General features: G+C 31.9%; 1 protein-coding gene across 2 annotated transcripts; it reads right to left on the reverse strand.

Annotated features, from left to right (window-relative positions):
- Positions 1–4,555: 4,555 nt before the first annotated feature.
- Positions 4,556–24,695, reverse strand: LOC143071341 (stabilizer of axonemal microtubules 1-like). 2 transcript variants are annotated; one of them, XM_076245585.1, is made up of 6 exons: positions 20,084–20,192; positions 18,421–18,585; positions 11,238–11,411; positions 10,156–10,268; positions 9,184–9,270; positions 4,556–7,813 (listed from the first exon to the last, which is right to left on the reverse strand). In XM_076245585.1, the coding sequence occupies exons 2-6, from the start codon at positions 18,450–18,452 to the stop codon at positions 6,870–6,872; spliced, it is 1,350 nt and encodes a 449-aa protein (XP_076101700.1). In that variant the 5' UTR covers positions 18,453–18,585; positions 20,084–20,192; the 3' UTR covers positions 4,556–6,869. The 2 variants fall into 2 exon arrangements, with proteins under 2 accessions (XP_076101700.1, XP_076101701.1); XM_076245586.1 differs by lacking the exons at positions 18,421–18,585; positions 20,084–20,192 and adding an exon at positions 24,664–24,695.

Here is a 24,695-nt window from a genome sequence, read left to right on the forward strand (position 1 = left end):
TTTAAAAAAAAGATGTGTAGACCCATTTTGAGAAATTGCTTGATCTAGTTTCCTGAACTTTTTTGCAGTTCTTTAATTGCTATCACCGGTATCTCGAAAATTATAGGAGCTATAGTTTAAAAGTGTGAATTGCAAAAATGAACAGGCTCTTTTTACCGGTACAATCACAGAAAGAAAAAGATCACCATAATCCGTTGAAATATACCGGTAATTATCTTGAACATTATTGGAGTAAGGTTAAAGGTATAAATTGCAAACATTCTCAGCATAACTTTACATATTAAATACCAATGAAATGTCGATTTTTACTGTGTTTTATTTTTGCATTTTTGTGTGAATGTTTCTCTCGAATCTATAACAGCAAAGTTAAAGGTGTACAATAAAGGCAACAGTAGTATATCGGTATTCAAAATTCATAAATTGATTGCGGAAAAACAAATCCGCATTACAAACTAAAACCGAGGAAAATGAATCAACTATAAGAAATAAAAACCAAAGGAACAACAGGAATACTGAAAAGCAACAAATCAAACGCCAACATATACAGAAACGAGTTATATTCTTACTTGGTAAAGGAGATTTTAAGAAAAATGGTTGGATGAACCTGGCTAGCCAAACCTCGCACTCATATGGCAATGTTAAAAAATACACTACGTGACATGAAGCACAAACACACGTTAGAACACTCATTACAGAGAAATGCACATATATTCTCAATTTTATAAATAACATAATTGTCGACACAACATGCAAACCGCAGAACAACCAATGCAAAATATTCCATCAACCCCAGACACCACATGACGTCCTAAACAGTAAAATAAGGAACATGCAATCTCGAACTTTATACAACTATTTTCACAATGCCAATCCGAACCATTTTCATCACAGGGATGGTATTTGTATTTAATATACTAGTAGTTATTTGGACTGAAAAAGATAAGAAATAACGCATTATCCAACGGAAAAAGATGAACATAACAAAAAATAACTAGTGTGTGCAATTTTAGGTGACTTTCATTTTTTTTTTTTCACCATGTGAGCATATTGTTTTAATCAACTTTTGATTCGCATAGACAACCAGCAAGTCGCACAATGAACTGAACAATTGCATTTGCAACAATTGTTTTTAAAAATACAGTAGTTTTCATTTACGCCAATTTACAAGTAGACAACAAAGGAAATGTCTTAAAATAAGTTGTTTCCGTCTAAGAAATCTGGTAAGGTTTCCCCTGTGTAAGTCAGCGAGTACATACTTATTTCTCATACGAAACTGAAAGTAATATTAGGACATTACTCATCTCATTATTTAGTTATCTCAACGGTTGTTTTCGGATACAATCAGCGACGTTCAACTGCTATGGTAAGTATTTAGTTGGTATTACAGTGACTTGACTGTAAGTGTTGCTATCCACCAATTGCAACTTATTCAAATTTCTGACCAAATTGCAATTTGTTTTATAAAATCAAATTGTTCAACTGGTCAGAAATTTGAACTAACTGCTGTAGAAAACCACAGTCAAGTAGTGAAAGTGCAAGGTGATAAAATAAAACATACTTACAATCCTATCAGACTTTAACTCCACTTTAATGATGTTGAGACAAAATCAGTTTATCAGTTTGTATAGATATATTATAATCATTTCCATGCTGAAGGAACTGTTATTATTTTGAATTGCTATAAAAATGTCCAAACTAAGTTTTCATATAGGTTTTCTTTCTAAAAGTATTTTATATTCATAAGAATCAGACAATATGTGAATTAAAACATTTCATATTCAGTAAAATATGTGTTAAATTGCAATTTGTTTGTAGGAAGTGTCCATGGGGAGATAATATTTTTTTTCTTTCAAAAAGTCTTTATTCAAAAGAATAATATTTTAGGCTATCTCCCCATGGAAACTTGTCAAGAGCATATTGTTATTTCACACATATTTTACTGAATATATGATGTTTTATTTAAAATGATATCTGATTCTTATGAATATAGAATACTTTAAGAAAGAAAAACTATATGAAAGCTTAGTTTGGACATTTTTATAGCAATTCAAAATAATGACAGTTCCTTCACCATGGAAATGACTATAATAAACCTATACAAACCGATAGACTCAATTTTTCACAACATCATTAAAGTGGAATTAAAGTCTTATAGGATTGTTACAGTGAGTTGACTGTTAGTGTTGCTCTCCACCAATTGCAGCTCATTCAAAATTTTGACCAAATTGCAATTTGTTTTATACAATCAAATTGTTCAACTGGTCAGAAATTTGAACCAACTGCTGTAGAAAACCACAGCCAAGTCATGAAAGTGCAAGGTGATAAAATAAAACATACTTACAATCCTATAAGACTTTAACTCCATTTTAATGATGTGACAAAATTAGTTTATCAGTTTGTATAGTTATATTATATTCATTTCCATGCTGAAGGGGAATTGTTTATTTTGAATTGCTATTAAATTGTCCAAACTAAGCTTTCATATAGTTTTTCTTTCTACATGTGCACTTTCACATTTTGGCTGAACAATTTGTTCAATATTTTGACCAGTTGAACAATTTGGTTTAATAAAACAAATTGCAATTTGGTCAAAATTTTGAATGAGTTGCAATTGCTGAATAGCAACACTAACAGTCAAATCACTGTAAGACTAATAGCATGCACTTATGTTCGTCTCAAAGTTTTTATGTGTGTTGGCGTTTGTTTTTGTTGCACTTCGGTGATCCTGTTATTCCTTTGTTTTCCTCTTATAGTTGGTGTGTTTCTCTCGGGTTTTGTTTTTTTTTTTTCGTAATTCATTCCTAGTGTGTCAATTTCTAAGATACTATAATCAATGGGTCTGCCACATATATAAAATGATTATGATTTGTTCATGGCTGGCAAGAAAGTTTCATCTGACCTTGAATTTATTTTTTCTGATCACCGATAGTTGCCATAAAGAAACTTTATCATCATCAGTTAAGAAATCGGTACAATCTTTGTAGAATGTTATCCAATGTACATTCAATTCTCTAACCTCCAATATGGATTAAGCTTCCTGGACCACACCATATGAGGATTTTAGTCATAAATTTTTCGAAAAAAATAAAATAAAAATAAAAACTCTTGAGGAAAATTCTAAACGGAAAGTCTCTTCTCAAATGGCAAAGTTCACATATACAGTTTGGTATCCAGCACATAGATACAAAATAACTTTTTTTTACTTGTGTGCAATTTGTAATTATCATGTATGGCCTTTTCATATAAGTTAATATGCTTGGTTTTTTATTGTGTGTTTAGTGGACAACTAGTAACTAGAATCCAAGCAGTCATTGTCATGAATTATATCAGCTGAAACTGAGACCCATCTATAAGGTTGTTCTGAGTTCATTGCTCAATGCAATGGCAAAAGGTAAACTTTATTGAGTATGCATAATGATTTTAACATGTACATGTTGGTTTGCCTCAATTCGTTGAAATTGACCTAATGTGCATGGTAGGTTTGTACTAAGAAGGGTTTCATCATAATGTCCGTTTCTAAGATACTGTTATTAGTAGGCTAGCTAGGGCAAGACGAATGATTGTAAAGTGTAAATGTCTGTTTCTGACATGGTTCATTTGACCTTGACGGCTTGACCTCCATTGATCAACGTTTTTTTTTTATAATTGTGTATGGTTTAGTTCAGATAATATAAGCAAAAGGTTAGCTATATAAAGTATTGCAATATCTTCTGAATTGTTGACATCTCTCTTCAGCCCTTGATTTTCTGAAACCCTGAACAAATTGAATGAGTACATGTCTGTTTGACAAGGTTCATCTGATTATGGCCATGGTTTCATAGTCCATTGGTCATCGTATTGTTAATAGTATATGAGAAACGGACCAAGCTATAGAAAGTAAACACTGCCCAATAAACTGCTCATGAATTGATATCCTTGTCTTGTGGTGGAGATGAGACAAAAATCACTAGCAACTAGGATCAACTAGGCAGTGCTAAGGTCTAGATATAAATGTCACTGACTTTCAGCATTTGTTATTCCACATAAATAAAGGCAACAGTAGTATACCGCTGTTCAAAACTCATAACAAACTAAAACTGAGGGAAACGCATTAAATATTAGAGGAGAACAACGACACAAGTTGAAAATGTAACACACACAGCAACGGACTAAGAATTAGACAACATCCGATGAGAATAACCAATATAACATCAAAACCAAATACATGAATTTGGGATAGAAAAGTACCGTGACACGTCTTATAGTAATGTGAATTCACACTCAAAAATAGGAGAAAACAAACGACACAACGGAAACACAACGTAAAAATGTTACACACACAGAAACGAACTATGATATAACAATGGCCATTTTCCTGACTTGGTACAGGACATTTTTAAAGAAAAAAAATGGTGAGTATGCATAATGATTGAACCTGGTTTTGTGGCATAAAATGTGTCCAAGCAGCTGTTTAAAGGGTGATTATATCATTTCAAAATGGGAGTTTCCTAGAATATACAGATGTTCTATGTAAAAACTTGAAAGTTCATTGGTCTTAAAGGAACAAAAACAGCAGTGCATTTTTTAAGAGTTTAATATCTACATATGATATATATACTGACATTTTATTTGTAAAGGATCATAAAATCAATAGGTTGTAAAAATACATAGGTGTTAAAATTAATCTAGACAGATTGTTAATAAAAAAAATATACAAATGCTTTATCTTGTAAAATTATCACAAAAATAATATATAAATATTATCTAAAAATAATATAGTGAATGACTTAGAAAAAGCAGATTGTATGTAAAAAAAATGCAGCAATAATCATTTTGAAATTCAGGAATGTTTTTGTAATAATCTTAAAATATATCACTATCTCGAATTGATGTCATCTTTTTTGCTAAATGCAACAACTTGAACATGAGGAATGTTTATAAGATCAACAAACCACGAAAATAAACTATCTCACAGCAGAACTTAGCAGGTGAAGATGTGGTATTAAATGCATCATGTTAAATGACTGATTAAACTCTTTTTGTTTCTTAAAAAAAAAACTTATAATGAAAAGATATCATAGCACTTAAATACTTATGAGTTTTAATTACAATCTTGTTAAATGAAATTGGTGATAAAATTCTGACATTTTATACTCATAGAAAATTTTATATTCTTTAATTTTCAATTCAAGTTATCAGCATCAATTATTTGTAAAAAAAATAGTTAAATGATTATCCCAGTGATAAATTTCTGAGATAATTTCATTGCTTTTTCTCATGATTAGCTTATCTTAACAATCTATCAATACTGTCATTGTGCATTGAATACTGTCAGCATGGTCAGCAGATTTGAACTGTGATTGTACTATTTTGTAGAATTATTAAAAATTGGTGAACCAAATAAATATAATACTGTTCCTAACAGAACAGTAAGGATTTAATGAATAAAAATAAGACACATGGAATGTTAAAATAAATAACAAAAAAAAAATCAACAAAAATTATACTACCTGAATATATATATTTATCATTATATCTACAATAAGGCCAAATAACTTATACATTTAAAACTATTACATTTTCGCTTCACAAGAAGAGAAACACATATGTAAGAAAATATGGCAGAAGATTGTTTCCTGTTGTATTATATCACAACTACTAAATCCTTTGAATTAAATAAGCACATAAAAAATAATTACAGAGGACGTTTATGTCCATCAATTTACACATTTAGTCTGGTAACTGAGGAGTTTGACAAAAACAAAAAACATTTAAGGGAGATAATTTGAATTTTAATCAGTTTAATTAATTCATTTGTATAACAAACATTCTCTCTCTCTCTCTATATATATATATATATATAAAATGAAAAAGAAATTATTGCCAATGTTGTAGAGGTTGAAATTTCTTTGTTTTTATAAGAAATCACAACAAAATTTCATATATATCCAGAATATATATCTACAAACACAACAACAAGTTTGGCACATTATGTGTGTACTAAACTATATCTGTTTATAATGCTTCAACAAAAACAAAACAAAACAAATACAAAACACTTAAAGCTCTCTGTAACAAATTGGATTTACATGTATAAAATGAAAATCTGAAATGTTGGCAGGAATTCTGATTTAAAAGAATAAAAATAGATCTTATGTGTATAACAAACAATTGCAAAGTACAACAAAATTCTTAATATGAATCATTAATATTATTTACAAAAAAAGTCAAAAATCGATGTCTCATTTCTCTTTGTATTAACTTAATACAAAATGTTTCATCAGATTTATATCACAGACTCAGCATTGTAGAGCTTTATTTTTCTACTCTATATATACAACACCTACTCTAAAGGATTTCAACACAAACAATTTTTTTCTATGATTCTTTTTTCCCCAGAAAAAAACATAATGGGTGTACTTCACATCATAACATTATTTTAATTGATGAGATAAAAAAAAGTTATGAGCTGTGATTGGACAGTGAATATATGATTTGGGTGTATGACAATTAATATACACTGCAGCACTATTTATTGCAAACTGGTGATAAAGTAATTTAAGAGTAAAACACAGTCATTTTGAGGAAGAGTATTTTGACTGAAGTACTATCCCAAGATATGCGTATGTTTTTAATGTTAGTAATTATCAAAAAATTATCACTTTTTTCCCAGAAAACCTTTTTCATCTACAAAAATATTTATTCTTCTTTTTCTAATGAAAATACAAAGCTATGAAATATGAGTTAGGTTCACATATCATATATATATTATCCATTCTTGTACCCTACTTGTACCCCAAAAACATCTCAAATATAAGCAGAAAGCATCTTTTACTTGAACTGAACCAACTATTATTTTTAACATGAAGACATTGTACAATAAAGTTATTCTATGCTACTCTGACAGCCATTCCTTGAGGTAATTTAGTAACTGTTTGAATTACATTATGTCTAGCGCATGTTACATTAGGAGCACTGGAGTCGTAACATGGGCATAATGGACGTGGTTTGGGAACATAATCTTGACGGTACATGGTACTATCTTGAAACGGAGCATCACTTTGGAGGGCTGTGTTATCTGGTTTGAAGGATCGATTTGGTACCATTCCATGTGGAATGTAGTGGGCTTTCTGTGTAGACATGCCTTCAAATGGGGCATTGTTGGGATGGTAACCATCTCTAGCAGGCTGTTCCACTCTCCTCACCTGCCACTGTTTGTAGTTCTGTGCATAATTTGTTGTACCATCGAAAGGTGCATTGGAGACTTTTCCAGCATCTGTTGGTCTCATTAAGGCATTTCTAGCCAATGGCAATTCTCTATATGTTGTATTATGGGTAGTTTGCATGAACATATCACCTTCTGGTTTCTTGTAACCGTCTTGAACGTGAACATATGGCTTGGATGCTGGATATTTGATATAATCTTTACGGTTAGTTGTTAAATCTTCTAATGGCTGACCTGATGAGAATGCTTGATTATCTGGCTTGAAACTTTTTGTAAGTTCACCGACTGGTCCCCTGTAGTCTCTTTTAAATGTGGTGACACCATCAAAGGGTACACCTGGTGCTTTGTACTGCTCTCTTTCCCGTACAAACTTTGGCCCTAGAGCATGTGGTTGATAGGATTGCCTGTAATCAGTATTGTCAGCAAATGGTGCATCAGATAATTTTGATGCCTCTTGGGGTTTCATTGATTGGCGAGGAGGCTGGGCATATTTACGATAATCATGATTCATAGTAGTCTGCCCTTCAAATCTGGCGGTTGGTTGTACCCATGCATCTTTACTAACATAAGGTCCTGGACGACCAGACATATCCCATTTCTTATAATCAGCTAAAATCAGAAAAGTAAATTAGATAAATACATGTGTTTTTTTTTCTTTTAATTTATTGGATAAACAGACATACATAATGTAAAACACAATGTAAATATAAAGAAGAAGATGTGGTATGATTGCCAGTGAGATAACTCTTCACCAGTTACCAAATGACACAGAAATTGATAGCTATTACTATGAGAAACCAGAAGCAGAGTACAAATGTATATTATAATGCAAATGTTCCAAATTGGCTTTAACTGTTTGGAGACAATTTTGCAATTTACTAATGATACATGAAAGTTAAAAAGATATTTTGACATATGTTACGCTACATCAGTTTTCTCTCAATGGCCTTTAAAGGGGCTCGAGTGTATAAATCAAATTTTTTTTCTAATATAGGATTTCGCTATATTTTTTTTTAAATGAACTTTATCATATACTTAATAGAAAAATGAACTAAAAAAATGGGGTCACCATTCATTTAAGCTCACAATCTGCCTCCGAAAGAAGCATACATTTTTGTTAATGTCCTTTTTTTCTATTGAACTAGTAGGAGAAATAGAGATAATATCGAAATAAAAAAAGCTCTAAATTAAAGAAATTGCTTAAATTTTACAATTATTTAGTTTATGTACAGCTTATTTGAAAACAATAATTAAAAATATAGGTCACTGATGAGTTAAAAAAGATATTTCAATTTTAATGCCAAAACATGGCATTTTTGCAGCAAAGGGAGATAATTTTGAGCTTTTTCAATGATATCTCCATTTTAAAAGTCATCTGGGTCCAAACTGAATCGGTTTTTTGGGGTGATTTTTGTACCATCTCATAAAGTAATAACTACTTGTGTAATAAATAAAAATTTGTATTGAAAAAACAAATGTTTGATTTTTTTGCTGAAATTTTTGTACCTGCGAGCCTCCTTAAGGTTCATGGTAATGTGATGCTATTTAAAATTAGTATTTTTTATGATTGTGTTATCAATGTTTCAGGTTATATTTTCTAGAAACAAGAAAGTATATATTTCATAATTTTCTGAAGAGAACACTGTACATGTAATACATACTTTTATATTTAATTGCAGTTTCAATCGGTATAATTTTTTTTAGGCTTAAATCCATTAATGAGGGGTAGGAGGGGTCCTGATCCAGAAATCCCGGGCTTAAAAACATGAAATCCAGAGAAGAAATTTAAATCCTGACATCCTGACATTCGAAAAAAAAATTCCCAGATCCCTAGGGATCAATCCCGAAATCCTGAGCTTAAAAACATACGATCCAGACGTTCCGAAAAAAAGGTCCTGCCCCCTCTCATCAATGAGAAAGGGCGTTTGATTGGTATTAGCTATTTCAGATCATTTTTCTTAAATCAATCCCACACTTACATTTATATGTAGGTTCTCCTTCAAATTTTCCACCTTGCATCTTCTGACCATCATGTCGAATCTGTGTTGCAGGCGGTGCCATTTTCTCTGTGAAAAGATATCAAAAGATGTGAATTTGAAACTTTCAAGTTGTGTTTAACATTCTTGGTAAAAATTAAATTTATAGTTCAAAATAAAAGCAAAGTAGATATGACACATGTACTGAATCAGAGCAAATGGTGCACAAGAAAAGTTAGCACAGAAAAGGAACGTCTTTGATGATCATCTTCATGGTATAATAACTGAACTTGTTTCCACCAATACCAAATCATAATAATACATTATACTACAAGATCTTGACTGTTTCCTACAGTAATGTTGTTGTTTACTAAACAGTAAGTGGTAAAACAATTAAAAGGGGGTATCTCCCAGCCTATAATATAATGAACTGTAATTGCCAAGAATTATTACTTGATGTAAAATTTAAAACTGTTCTGCTTTTTGTCATATTTCCACAAAACAATACATTAATAAAACAAAAGGACATTTAGCAATGATGTCAGGATCTGGTTTGTATTTTAAGGTTGTCAGGCCAGTAGTTAGAATGTCTAGTAACAGATTTTGGCTCATGAAGCTCTGACATTTATAGTCAAGCCTCAATTTGCATCTTGACTAATGTATAATAAAAATAAAAATATAATAGAAATAAATATAAGTCTACAGTATTATTGTTTGCTTACAGAGATTAATCCAAACACCCCTGGGTAAGAAAGTGGTTCTAGTATATGGGTATCAATATTCAGTGAAGGAACAACAATAAATCTAATGTTATGCTATTTTAGGCAGTTTTACCGGTATTTAGAGTTGTGGGTAATTGTCTTTTCTCCTAATACCTACATTTTGTAATTAACAAAAGTCAGGAAATAATATAAATTGATATAACTTTATGCTAAAATCAGTATTGTATATATGATTATTTTAACCAAAACTTACTTGTGTAATCTTTATTATAAGATGTCATTCCATCCATTGCACCATCAGGTCTTTGGTACTGATCTGGTACCCTTACAAATGGTTTCTCCATTGGATGCTTGATGTAATCTTGTCTGAAAATTTAATCATTTTGAGATAACTAACTTGTGTTTATTTTGTTTAGAAATCAAACTTAGTTTTAAATAAGATAACTATCCACAAAAAGGTAATATTATAGCTTTTCGTTTATAATTTGTTATGCCAGATATTTTATATATCAATTAAACTAAATTTAAGAAAAAGTAGAAAAAATCTAAATAATTTGAAAATTGTAAATGTTAAAGAAGAGTTTTAGCCACAAAGTTGTTAAAATTTTACTACTCAATCTAAAATCTTAAAATTCTTAAGTTTTGTTTGAGGCCATTTAGACTCCATAAAAATGGAAACTTTTTTTATTTACTTATTTCTAACTTTAAAGTCACATTAGATAAACATCCAAAAGACAACAACAAATCATTCTATTGTTTAACATTTAATTATCTTACCATGTCCAAACTAATGACCGTCAGGCCTTTGTCTATATATGTATACATTAAGTGTGAATAAAAATATTGACCTATGATATGCTTGGCAAATAAGTTTTTAAATTTACCTGTAAAAACTTGCAGAGGTGGGGAATAAATATTTTTGATATTTGAAATGAAAATGAAAATCTAAACAAAAATCAATAACATTTTGTAGTAATGAAAAATTAATTTGAAACTTCTGTAATCTTATTCCTTTGTTCAAGCTACATGTACGCAAGCTCAATGAACATGAACTTTTATATTTTAGAAAATTTTGGGAAAATACAGGAAAATATGAGTAAAAAAACTATAGTGCATTGACAGCAGTGTTATAGTCCCTACAAGCTGCACCATTAACAGCTTATAAAGTACTACATGTACATTTGTATCACTACACACTATAAGTTTCACACTATATAAATTCAATAGTTAATTGAAAGTTGCTGAGTAGATATAGTGTCTCTATCTACATCATGTACATTTTTGTACATATAACTGTATAAAATAAATAAAGTCTTCCAGATGTGGTATACATACCTATTTGTGGTTCTATCCTCAAAACTTCCACCCTGCATAGCCTCTGCATTTGGTTTGAAGCTTTCCCTCATTGTAAGGGGGTGCTGTTTGTATGTCTGATTGTATTCTGTTGATTTCTGGGAGGGGTCTCCTCGACCAATAACATCTGTGTGTACATGGGGCTTGGTATGCTTCCTTAAAAACAAAAAATATCCTCAATTCAGAATCGCATTAAAGTACAACAGTATAATTAACTGGAATAAGATCAGAACCCTAAAAATGTGTGTAATGATTTATTTTGATGATCAGTTTTTCCTGTAATGATAATGAGGAATACATTGTAATGAAAAAAATATTGATAACCAAATAATTTTAATTGTAAAAATATTTCTGATGAATTATGAATGATAATATTTAAAATAAAGTGAATTATCAAAAATCTCACATTCCTACTAAAGGGAGATAATTCAAATTTTAAAATACAGCAATAGTTTTGAAAAATGAAAATGTTTTATCAAACAGCATATATATAAATACTGCACATACAGCTCTTATTAATAACAACTCCAGTTATACAACCAAAACAAATTCTATTCAGGTTAATCTACTAGTTAATATCTATTTAAATATATGGAACATATTTAAATCCTTAAATGTTAATCATGGCTTTGGATCATTGGTTTTACAAGATCAGGTGTAAAAGAGTCATTTAGACCACACTTTAAAACAAAGTGTTTACTCAGAACATTCAAATCAAATCGTAAAATAAATACAACTTTTTACAGTTAACGAAGCAAGAAGACCTACTCCAGTGTGTATTATTCTGTTTATTTTTTTTTTTTTATTAGGAGTTTTTGCCAAGTTAAGAATAACCCTTCTATGACCGAATTAGCTGAATTGGCAACTTGCTAATGAGTGCAGCTAGTAAAATTATGTCAGGGAGACCAAAAAGTCCATTTCTGATCATTAATGTCCTTATTTTTTTCTGAAATATTTGTGAACATTATAAATTTGGTTTTATTTCAGTTACATGTACCTAAATTTAATTGGTACATTTGTACATTGTAGTAGTCAAGTAGAATTATAATTACTTTGATGAAGAAAATGAAACTGAAACAACATGAATAAATATTTGCATAATTTTTATGAAAGATATTTGTTTAACTTGTTTGAATAATGCTGACTTAAACTCTTTTAAAATATACAATATAATGAATAAATAAATAAAACAGATGAGCCACAAATGTGTACGTTACAAGTAGATGAAAAAAATGCCAGTGACATGTACATGTATATCAACATGTCTGACAAGCATTCTAAGGCCCGTTGCTCAGGACTTTCCAAAGGGGGGTTATTTGGCCTCAAAAACTCGACTTTAACACTCACTATTCGAAGAACGTTGACTTTAACAGTCCTTATTTGTTTTCAAGGGGGGTTCGTCCCCCCCCAAACCCCCTCTGGCTACGGGTATGATTCTTAACATGAGCTCCATGTTTAAAATATACAAATCATATATTGGATAAACAAATATATTGACATGACATTAAACGTTAAAATAATTCGTTAGAGGTGTGTTGATCATTTGCTGTCAAAGCAAACATGGGACACAACTACTTACTCATTCAAAAAATCAATCTGATGATGATACCTATAATTTGAATAAAATAATATTCATGTGTGACACAGCCAAGATCAGTGCTCACTAAAACAATAAGTTTCAATTTCCAGATTTACAGAATTTTTATTTGGCCCTGTGAAATCTAAATTCTACCTAGATAGACAATATGTCAATAAAATATAGACAATTTTAATATGGCCAAAGGGACTATGCAAATTATATGTCAGGTTTAATTTTATCATTGTGGTCAAGATACCAAAGTTAACCTACATCTGTATATATATATCCAGCATCTAAGACATCCTGTTTAAGAACAATTCTAAAATTATTGTTATTCATACAATGCCTGGTATTCTGTCTACATTAATATATTGCTTACCAAAAAATAAAATAGAACTCTAAATCATGCCACAAAGTCGCCAAATGCCAAAGTATAAAGCAATGTCAAGGTCTCAACCACTTAACTAACAATAAATTAAACAAGTGGATATGAAATAGGACATGTCAAATTTAAGCAGGACTCTGCAATCATAACCACCTATCAAAAGGCAAAGTCAAAATTAAATAAAGTAATGAAAATTGGTCAGCTTTATTTTTTTAAAAGAATTGTGAAATGGGAGCTAACCCACTAGTCAGATGTCATATCTTCAAACAGGGACTTCAGTCCTATATTACTCTATAGGAAAGACTGAGATATATATATATATATAACCTTTTATTTAGGTTAGCAGCTTCCTGAATATAACATATGAATAAAAGCTAGTAAAACTAGCCATAAGAAAGTACAATGTAAATCATACCCAAATAATTGGCAAAGTGATGAGAAAAAAATCTAAATGATGCTTCATAACTCTACTGGGTAATAAATGGTGATCAAAACATCCACTAGATTACTTCAAGTGTTTAATGTCAATAATTAAGATAAAAGTTACCATAAAGACCAAACAGGACAACAACAGGTTTGTGCCAAACATTATGTTTGTATATATATAAATGTTTATGAAATTTATGCCAGTGGTCCAGGATATCAAACATTGGTTGTTGATATATTTTGCATTCGACAAGGCAAGAATTCCATACGGCACTCACAATTCGAAATAAACGCATTTTAATATATAACAAATTTTTTTTTAGGGAAACTTGACCAGTATGTGATTATCAGTGGCGTAGCTTGCATGTATGCTCAGATGCTCAAGCATCCACATCATTTTGACAAAAAAAAAAAAATTAAAAAAAATATATACATATATATATAATTGCATATGTTGTGTCTGAAAGTAAGGGTGAGGATATGTGAACATCGTGCAATCATTTCTAAAGCAGTATACGTGGCCTTTCCTTTAAGATCATTTATAGTTTATGTTAACAAGATGGATAAAACGTCTACGTCTTAGCGCGTCGTCGGCAACGGCAAGCGCAGAGGATGATAATACGTAGACCTGCAGACATGTTTGGTCTGAGATTGAACCAAACGGAGCGATGACATAGCAACGTTACTAGTAAACAACAAACACATCATTGTCTGATATCGTTTCCTGTGACAATAAATACGACTTAAATTTAATATGGAGTGTGATCATTTCTGGGCTAATAAATACGGCACGGGATGTTTGCGCTTTTTCATAGGACATTTGCGCTTTTTTATTTGGACACTTGCGCTTCAAAACATAGGACATTTGCGCTTTTTTTAAAAGGACATTTGCGCTTTTGCAGTATGTGGTTGTTATGACTTCCCTCCTCTTTTCCGGGGTTAGGTCCGGCAGAATTGTAATTTCCTCAGACTTCCCAGTCAACACAATAAATACAAGGGGGAATATAGTTCCCATTTTTAAATCCATGACTCAGTCTGGTATAAAAAATTTGGGCAACAATTAATTGTTCCGTCCGTTTGTGAATTACAGGTATACGACTATAGGTAAAAAGCGCAAATGTCCGGTCAATTTAATACAGGTGAATCAAAATTTAACAGAGGCGGATTTAGGGGGGGGGGGGGCCTAGGGGGCCCGGGCCCCCCTTCTTTGGAAAAAAATTGTTTGCTTATATAGGGAATCACTGAAGCGTGACTGGAGCGGGCCCCCTCATAGGTCAGTCAGTGGGCCCCCACTTATGAAAATTTCTGGATCCGCCACTGTTTAAAGCGCAAATGTCCACAGTGTTTGAAGCGCAAATGTCCTATCGATTTACAGGTAAAAAAGTGCAAACGTCCTGTGCCCAATAAATACCCGTTTCAAACTTGGTACAATATTAATTTTATTTTCAAAAAAAGAGTTCAAAAGTCCCTTTAGTGCACATATTTATCTATTCTAATATACAAGGGCAGTTACTAAAAAAAAGCATTTTCTTACTTTTTTTTTAATTTAATATCTAAAGAGAAATAAAAGCTTCAGGCCAAATGCAATGGTTTATCAATTATGATTTATATTTCAAAGGGGGCATAGTTGGTTAAATTATTTGATCAGGACTTATTTTCGCGAGTTTCAAAGACATTGCTGATGATATAAATTTCACAAAAATCTGGCAACACATGACGGACGCCCGGCATTTCTGTCCCCTGCAACGCGTTAAGACAAGTAATAAAAAAATTCCATGTGGAGGCTCAAATTACGGGAAAAGGGGGTATCACTTCAGAGCCTATATTTCGAAGTTCCATATACAAAAGGGCCTTTGTAATGGGTCCATTTTGAGATTTCATATAACATCACATATTTCTGTATCTAATGATGGTAGTTACGAGAAAACAACAAAATTCTGTTAGAAACTTATATATTGATGGGTATTTTGAAATTAAACAAAAATCTAGCCATTGTCGGATTGTAGAGGGAGTACACATGTATACAGGAAAAACGTCTGAAAAAAAGTGCATAAAAGGTCCTAAAAAACATTTCGCATCCACATCATTTTAACCCTGGCTACGCCACTGATTATATAGAGTTGCTGTAAACTATGCAGTAACAAGGCCACCTTTTTGCAGTGCTATTGGCATTAGTTTGGACATGTTAAAGTTAATATAACTGTATGTCTATTATGACTAACTCTAGGCCAGTAAGGCACAAAAGAAATTAATGAATCTTGAATTCACTGCAGTTTCCTGTGAAACAAAAAGTAGAAACAGCATTCAATATGTAATTTTCATTTGTTTGAGTTTTTAAAAAGTAAAACTGGTTTCAACTTACACTTGAAGTCTGATTTTCTTTAAAGCCTAAACAAGGCTAAAAAATGCTTCAGATAACACAAATCAAAGACAATAGTAAGTTATTATGAATCCTAGCTTAAATAATGACACCTTATTTTACATTGGCAAAAAGTTTTGCTTATTTATATTGCCTTTATTACTTTGATACGATTTAAACTAATCATGAACAAAACTATACCTTGTATAAATAATTTGACGCTTACTTAAGCCAAAAACGACCCTTTGATGCCTAATGGTGAAGGGCATTTTACATACAGACCTTCATTAATTGAACTCTAGTCAAATGATGTGAAAACTGTTTTTAGTTTGACCATGACGTTGCAAAAAACTTCTCCAGCTCAAAGCTAATTAAAAGGGATTTTCTGTCAATCTACTGACAAGTTGCCCTAACATGTTATGATGGTCAGTGACAGAACTGACAGTATCAGAAACAGTTATTTTGACCAAAAAAGAAGACACATTTATCCAAGCTATGTTCATGCAGAGTCTCTGGGGATAGTAAAAAAAAAAATTAAGAAAGTGTATTTTTTCTCATTCAGCATATAAACCTGAAACCCAACATGTTTTGCATGGCCTAAGTCACATACAATTGACATCTATTAATATGCGAGTTACAGGATACAGTAGTTAGTTGAATCTGGCATGTGACTTCCATCACAGGTATTTCCACATGACCAAAATGTAGGCATTGTCACTTTCAACACATGTACATTAATGGGGGGGGGGGGGGTCGGAGGGGTCTGGATCCCAAAATTCCTGGCTTTAAAATATGAAATCCCGAGGTCCTGATTTTAAAGAAATTTAAATCCTGACATCCCGAAATTCAGAGCTCAAAAACACCTGATCCTGAAGTGTTGAAAAAGGTCTTGCCCCCCACAATAGTCCATTTGCCAATTATCGAATTGATTCTGTTATTACATACTTTTTAAACAAATTACTTCCCTTTGTCAATGGTAGACTGGTTCCATACCGGACAAAATTGGTTTTTGCCAATGCAAAGTATGATGAATTGAAAGTGATGTACATGTATCAGCGGTTTAAATAATTTTTCATAAAAAATAATTTCTGATATCAAAAGTCATATTAACAACAAATTAATGTAATAAAAAGATTTGAAAACCTTAAAGATTACTTACATTACGCACAGGTAAATTTGCTCATTCTGCTAGCTCTCCATTATAAATGAAAATTAATGTCCCTCATAAGGGAGACAACTGAAAGAGGGATCTCTAATTACAGGGTCAATTATGGGAATTGGCAAAAAAAATAGCCTATTAAGGCCTACTTCGATTCGTCCAACTCGGGTTGACTCGAGTTAAAAGATCAGTGCTAATGTGCATGTGCGCAACCTTTCCGAATCGAAGTCAAAACTCTTCCATCGAGTAAAGGATGTGAAAAATGATTTTTAATTGAGTATCAAAATAACAAAAAAAAACGTTATGTTTCAGAAAAAAAGTCCTGATCCTGTGTGCTTTTGAAAAATAGTTTTTAGTGAGTTAAAAAAGGTCGAGAAAAAAATGGTTCAGAAAAAAAAAAATTTCTGTTTTATGTATTACATTACCCACAGTTGATAAACAAAAGTAACAATATTTGTTGATTCCAAAATACCTGAAATAATAAATTCGCCACGTCAGCCTTATTCTTCGGTTGTATTTTGTCAAATACCCGTTTATTTGTATCACTTTTATACGTTGCAACAACTTGACGCCATCCTGAAACTCAACTTAACCTGCCCCGACCCAGGGTTGATGTCGAGTTAACTCGGGTAGGTTCAAAAGGTCAAACTCGGGGTGTTCGGTTGTCAGTCGAGTAAACTCGATAGACTCTACTAACCCGAGTTGGACGTATCGAAGTAGGCCTTTTAAAATGTTTCAAAACTTGATCGCAGCAATAATTCTATAATGACAACAAAAAGTTATACCATGGTTCAAGTTCAAAATGGGGGTCCCAACCATATGTCCTTTCAAAACCATTGATGTAAAAAAAAAAGGGGGGGTCTTAACCGACCCACCACCTAGATCTCCCTAGGTTCGCCACTGCAGACTGAGTCAGATTTTTTATTGATGCATGTAGCAGTAGGATCATTTTTGGGTTGGCAGGGACGGATTCTATTTAGCCCACCATGTACACATGTATATTTGGCTTAAAATTACATGTTCTAGTTTGGATATATATTATAATATATATATAGATATTTATATATCTCATTGGTTCCTGTGTATATAAGCATAATTCAAAACACGAATTCATGCAGGCCATAAGGACTCTATCGTATTATAAACAATTGACAAACCATGGTGATTTTCTAATATAAAAAAACTGTAAATTTTAACGTGTATGGATCTGTACGGTTTATATTATTTACAGGTGATTATTTTTGACAGATGACTTACCCACATATGCATTCGTTACATTTTGACGTCATTTTTATCACTTTTTTCTTGTGAATTGCACTCGAATGACTCTCTTCCTCACAGTTGTATTCCTCCTCAATCAAACGTCGTTAAGCGTACCTGACAGGTGTTTATCAAAATGGTGGATGGCAACTGTTGACAAACCTGTCGGGAAGGGGAAAAATATTAAAGGGATATAATATAAAGACAGACTGGCGGGAATTTTTAAAATCTCATTTTTGAAAAAGATTTTTTCTGTCCACACTGAGTAATTTCAATCCAACCAAGGTTCCCAAAAAAAAGTTGCTGAATAGCATAAACCAAGATCAACCAAGGATTTCTAATAAAAGATAACTAAATACAATAATGAACATTTTATTTGAGAAAACCAGGCCGTAGAAAAGGGCAAAAAAATACGTCTTTGTTAGAAAACCAATAAATAAATGATTAATACTAATTACAATACACAATGATTGTAAAACAAGACATTTTAAAGTGGAAAGATTGAAGTATTGAATTCAAATTCAAATTCAAATATTAAATTTAAATTCAAATTAGTGTCTATTCAAAAATCTGTAAAAAGGATACAAAAGGGTCTGGATCATGGATGGAGATTCTTTCATTTCTTTATTCATTTATTTTATATGCCAAAAGGCTTCTTTTACTTTAGGGGTCCCAACCCATAAAGGGCTACACTAAACTATTCTTAACCCCAAATCTTACTCTAACCCATGCCTAACACTAGCCCTAACCCTAAAACATGACCCTAACATAAAACACCCCCTAACCTAACCATAACCACGAATGGACCATGAATGAACTCTAAAGTATAGGGACCATTAGAGTAAAGAAGTTCTCTAATTTTTATACTCAGTTTTACCTACTATTCTCTATTCTTTATCAGTTTATATATATTAGCACCTCTGTTCTTTGTTTTTCCTTCCGTTTTTCCTTCCGTTTTTCCCCTATTCTTTCATATGTTTTGCCCTTCATTTTCTATTGTGGTCTCGGTCAAACCCTTACTTAATTAAAGATAATCTCTTTCGAGTTAACAAAAATCCCGACACAATAAAAGTACAAATATAACAAAAGGTAGTTAACCCTCTTACTGCGGCAGGTATTTGTTACTTTACCCTGACTTACACCGTACAAACATGCAAGAACACATACGGTTCAACATTCACAAATATACACATGCCAAGCAAAGCAATGATAGCAGAATTAAAACATAGATTGCCTAGAAAAGGTAAAACTAATACGCACTTGTATTTAATAAATTTGTCACATATGACCGTCTGAAAAATACACTGCAGAATATTAAAAGTGACATATTTTGAACTTAATAAAATTATTAAACTGTACTCGTTAGGATCGCTTGTTCAAATTCCACTTCTACGAAGTTGTTCGAGTTTATACAATATATATATGACAATGATGATTAGCCCAAACATATTTACTCTTATGGCTCAGCCATTGTTAAAAACCTTGAAACAATTATCTTGATCAGACAATTCACGACAGTGGCTCCCAAAATGTACATACATGTATCGCACATCTAGTAGTCTTATCTTTTAGAAAATAACCATACCCTCCCCTTTTAAAGATGTAAATTAATGGCCACTTCTTACACTGTATCTGTTGAAAAAAATCTTGAAAACTTTACCGTTACATTTGCTGTTCCCGTTATTAAACACAATAAACGTAGATTGGTAGTATCTGACACATATCAAGACGAAGTAAGAAAGATGTCTGACTGCAATATGTTACTTGTATTGGAACTCAGTGAAAAGTAGGTAACGTCAGTGACGTCGTATACAAAGAGAGCGGTAGCGCGGATAGTCTGGGCCCCGGCCGTTATTGAAATGCTGGGTTAACTCGAGATATCTACCCTTCCACTTTACCTCTAGCCAATGTAGAAAAACCAAACACACTGCAATACGCACAGTAAAACTCAGTTTCAGGGAAGCCCGATTCTGATGTCAGAATAGGTAACAAAAGAAAATAACAAAATGACCATGATTCATAAATTAACAGACTACTAGCAGTTACTGTCATGCCAGTTCAAGAGCTCAGTTATACTGATTGAAAGGTTATGTCTTCATCATATAAATATCAAGCTGCTTATTTGTTGGTTTTAACTCACTCGGATGAGCCCGTGCTGACTGCTGGGGCTGACTTAAAACAACGACAGTTATTAGTTCACTGTTGATCTTTGTTTCAATAATTTTTCAATAAGTTTGTGTCTGGTCAGTAATCTGTAATCTGTAATCTGTAGTATCAGTGGCGGATCCAGTCATTTTAAAAAGGGGGGTTCCCAACCCAGAGTAAAGGGGGGTTCCAACTATTAGCTCCCATTCAAATGCATTGATCGGCCAACCCCCGGACCCCCCCCCCCTTTTTGGATCCGCCACTGAGTATATATTCTGCCAATGTAGGCACACCTCTTTCGAGTATTGGAGTTCACAACATGAATAAAAATATCCTCCACCAATATCACTATACACTATTTACATTGTACATCATATTCTTGACGATAAAATTGGGCTTAATGTCAATATAGGCAGCATTAACTCATCAAATACTTTAAAATCTAAAATATTTATCTAAAGATATCACTGTTTAAGAGTAGACAACCAATCGTCACTAGAAGATTCATATAATGTCATTATCTACTTTCTCTTCTTTTTCTGTTTATCATCTAATTGCAACAGTCTATACCTTTCACAAGGAGATTGTAACATAATCGTCTACATTTTGGATCTATAATGTTCTGTATCACTTTAAAAGCTTTTACATTTCTTAACATTGCCATGTAAGTAAAGGGATCTATAATCATTTGTAAAAAATGTCAAAATGTTCATCTTTCATATTAAAAACAGCTAACTCTTCACTAAAGGAATTCATTAAATCTTTCAAAATTGGTTTTCTGATATCTTCTAGACTTTTACACGTTAATAAAAAATGTGGTAAAGTTTCTTCTGTTTTATTACACAGTTTGCATATAGACAGTTCTGTATTATTAATAAACTTGGCTCTAGCTGTTTGCAGAATGTAACTCCCAGTAGCTATTTTCAATTTTTTAGGAATTCTAATAATTTCCTTTGAATTCATAGTATATGACTTGTATTTGCAATAGGATGACATTGACCTGTTTTATATATCAATGATAAATATTTTAAACTTAAAATTTTGCTTGATTCAGTATCTTCTGAGCCCAGAATTTTTGAACTTTGGAAATTATTTCCCTTTTCCATTGGTATTTACAAATTGGGTTGAAAAATATTGTGCAGGATCATTAAGTTCATATTTCAAAAATATTTTCCTCAGTAAACTAAACCAACTATTACTATTAATAGATTTTACATTTAATTGCCTTTCCGCTAGTTGCCATTCAATAGAATTTTTTCCTTGTCTAGTAATATTTCCATAAAAAGTTAAAAAATGTTTACATCTATTTGAGCTTCTACAGGTAACATCCCAGAAATCATATATATAGCAGGATTGGCTACTGTTTTTGTTTAACGATTTATTAGAAAACACTCAGACACATATAAACGTGTAACATGAGGTCAAATGTATAATACAATATATGCAAACAACATGACAGAAGAACGATTAAACATATTTAAATCAATATATACAGCTCATTAGAACCAAACAGTGTGAATGATTATAAAAAAAGATATACAACATATATGGATCGATATGACATAAATCAAAGAAATACATTAACTTTTCTGATGAACAATGATAGCTTTTTGTATAGTTCAGTATTACAATAAGAGAGTAAACCTTCAAACTTGATAATGCTCGGGTGAGCTGTGTAGTACATAGGTATGTACTTGTTTCTTAATAAAACAATATTTCCATTTTTACATATAAACAAAATATGGAATTCATCTCCAATACCATTTGTACATAAGTTACATGTTCTTTCCTCCCTTGGGATATTGAACCAACGACCAGTTTCTATAGGTAAATGTAAATTAGATGTACGCAGTTTGGTTAACCACATTCGATTAAACTCACTAAGTCTCAATAAGGAATTTTCCAAACAAAACTGTTTTTTAAATATCGAATAAAAGTGGCCACGGGAGGAGTTATGTATATCACTATACCACTTTTGTATAAACTGGTCACATAAAATTTGCTTCACAACAATTTTATCACAAAATGCATACTGGTTTTTAAAAATGTAACTCATCCCAATTTCATCAAAAATAGTTTCTATATATTTAATCCATTTGAAGGTATATTTAGTTTTACTTTGTAAGGATAACATCAGAAATGATCAGTTGATATAGAATACTACTTAGTTTAGTACCATTTTGTACAAGTCTTGTCCAGAATGCCACCATTCTAAGTTTAACTTTAATTTCGAGTGGAAATCTCCCAAGATCACCTAAAACCATAAAATTTGGCGTAGTGTTCCTTACTTTAAGTACTCTTTTACAAAACTTCAAATGGATTTGCTCAATAGTTTTGAGGTTTTCGTATCCCCAGATTTCGGAACCATACAATAAAATATTGGTTCTATCATCGAGTCAAATAGTTTTAATTGGATATCAACAGGTATAGACTCATTTCTGATAAGTTTATAAACACAAAACATTGCCTTTTCTGCTTGTTCTACAAGTTTTTTTTTTAGTCTCAATAAATGTACCATTATATTTAAATATAACACCCAGGTAAGGATATGTATTTACAATATCAAGAATTTGACCTTGTAATGTAAAACTGAAATTGTGGTTTACTTTTCTTTTAGAAAAGATGATAACCTTGGTTTTATTTACATTTACTTGTAGTTTCCACAATGGACAATAAGACTGAAATACATCAAGAGCTTTTTGTAAACTATCTTTACTCTCTGGTAAAGATAACAATTGTTTCAAGAATTTTTAAAATTAGATATTTAAAGTTTCTAAACATCTTCCTCTAGGGATTACTATTTCCAATCCATATAACATTATTGGTATAATATAAGTATTCATAATTGACATTGAGGTTTGTGGATCTAGTCCATTTTCGCCATAAAGTCCAACCCCCATTAAACTATATAGTGTCCTTCTTGCTTTCTTTAAGTTTTCATCTATTGTAGCTTTACATGAATCATCGTCTGTACGACATGAAATCAAAATATAAAAAAGGAGACAACCGAACATCAGATACAAAAAAACACTACAACTATACAAAATATACGCAGTCGCCATCCGCCCAGATAATTTGTTGGCTACAGTGATTTTCATTAACCAGGTTTTAGCCAACAAATTATTTGGGCGGATGGCGACTGCGTATATTTTGTCTAGTTGTAGTGTTTTTTGTACCTGATGTTCGGTTGTCTCCTTTTTTATATTTTGATTTTATGTGAAGGTCATTTTAGAATTTAAGATTATGCTGTCAATGAATTCTTTGACTTTTAAGTTAAGTTTGATGATTTGGTCTGCTAGTACTTTGTCCTTGTCCAAATATTGTTCTGGTGATTTTTGTTTTTGATGACAGTTCCAGTGGTAGAGGGAATAGACTGGTGTTTCTAGGATGGTTATTTTGCATGCATTTGTCGTATTGCTTTGCCAGCTCGGTTATTTTTTATACTAATAATATTCTACAATTGATACAGATCAATACAGATTTTCCCTATATAGTTGTTTTTTTAACATATCTTTAGAATAGGTGCATTGTAGAATCAATGGACTAATAATGACCCTTAATATCCATCGAAACTCAAACTCGGGTGCCTTGATTGCTGTACGTATTGAGAATCCTTCTATATATTCAACCTGCATGTTATTTCGGTCGACGAACTTTTCAGAACCTGCACCATGGGAACTTAAACGATTTAAAAGGGCCATAGCAAAGCACAACTATCATCTTGACACTAAGTAAACTAATGCAATTGGATCGTTAATAATCATTATGGAATGAGGATATATATAAAATAAAGGTTTATATTTTTTCGGCAAAAAGAAATGTACTTCATACACCAACAGATTGAAAGCATGTGGACAATGCAAATGAATCAAATGAATTGCATTAATAGAATAAGACACTTATAGACAATCTGACATCCTAGAGAAATTGATAAGACGAAAAAGAGATTTGTTAAAGAGATTAAGGAGTGAGAGAAAACAACTGGAAAGACGGGATCAGGCGAGTATTTGGAGTTGAGTCAAATTTATCGGGCGTGAGGCAGCAACTGCGTACATTAAAAGTGGAGAAAGAATAAATGTTCAGCTTCGTTCTTACCTAAAGCGTCCAGCCATCTTCATGTAACGACG

Source organism: Mytilus galloprovincialis, chromosome 4 (genome assembly GCF_965363235.1).
Source record: "Mytilus galloprovincialis chromosome 4, xbMytGall1.hap1.1, whole genome shotgun sequence".
Taxonomy (NCBI): domain Eukaryota; kingdom Metazoa; phylum Mollusca; class Bivalvia; order Mytilida; family Mytilidae; genus Mytilus; species Mytilus galloprovincialis.

Bases quoted from the DNA above. Each gene is read 5' to 3' on its own strand.
- LOC143071341 (XM_076245585.1), bottom strand. From the start codon at position 18,452: ATGACGTCAAAATGTAACGAATGCATATGTGG. The intron at 10,269-11,237 runs GTATGTATACCA...TTAAATTTTCAG, and splicing joins GAGGATAGAACCACAAATAG to ACAAGATTACATCAAGCATC. The intron at 7,814-9,183 runs GTAAGTGTGGGA...TTCTGATTTTAG, and splicing joins AGGAGAACCTACATATAAAT to CTGATTATAAGAAATGGGAT.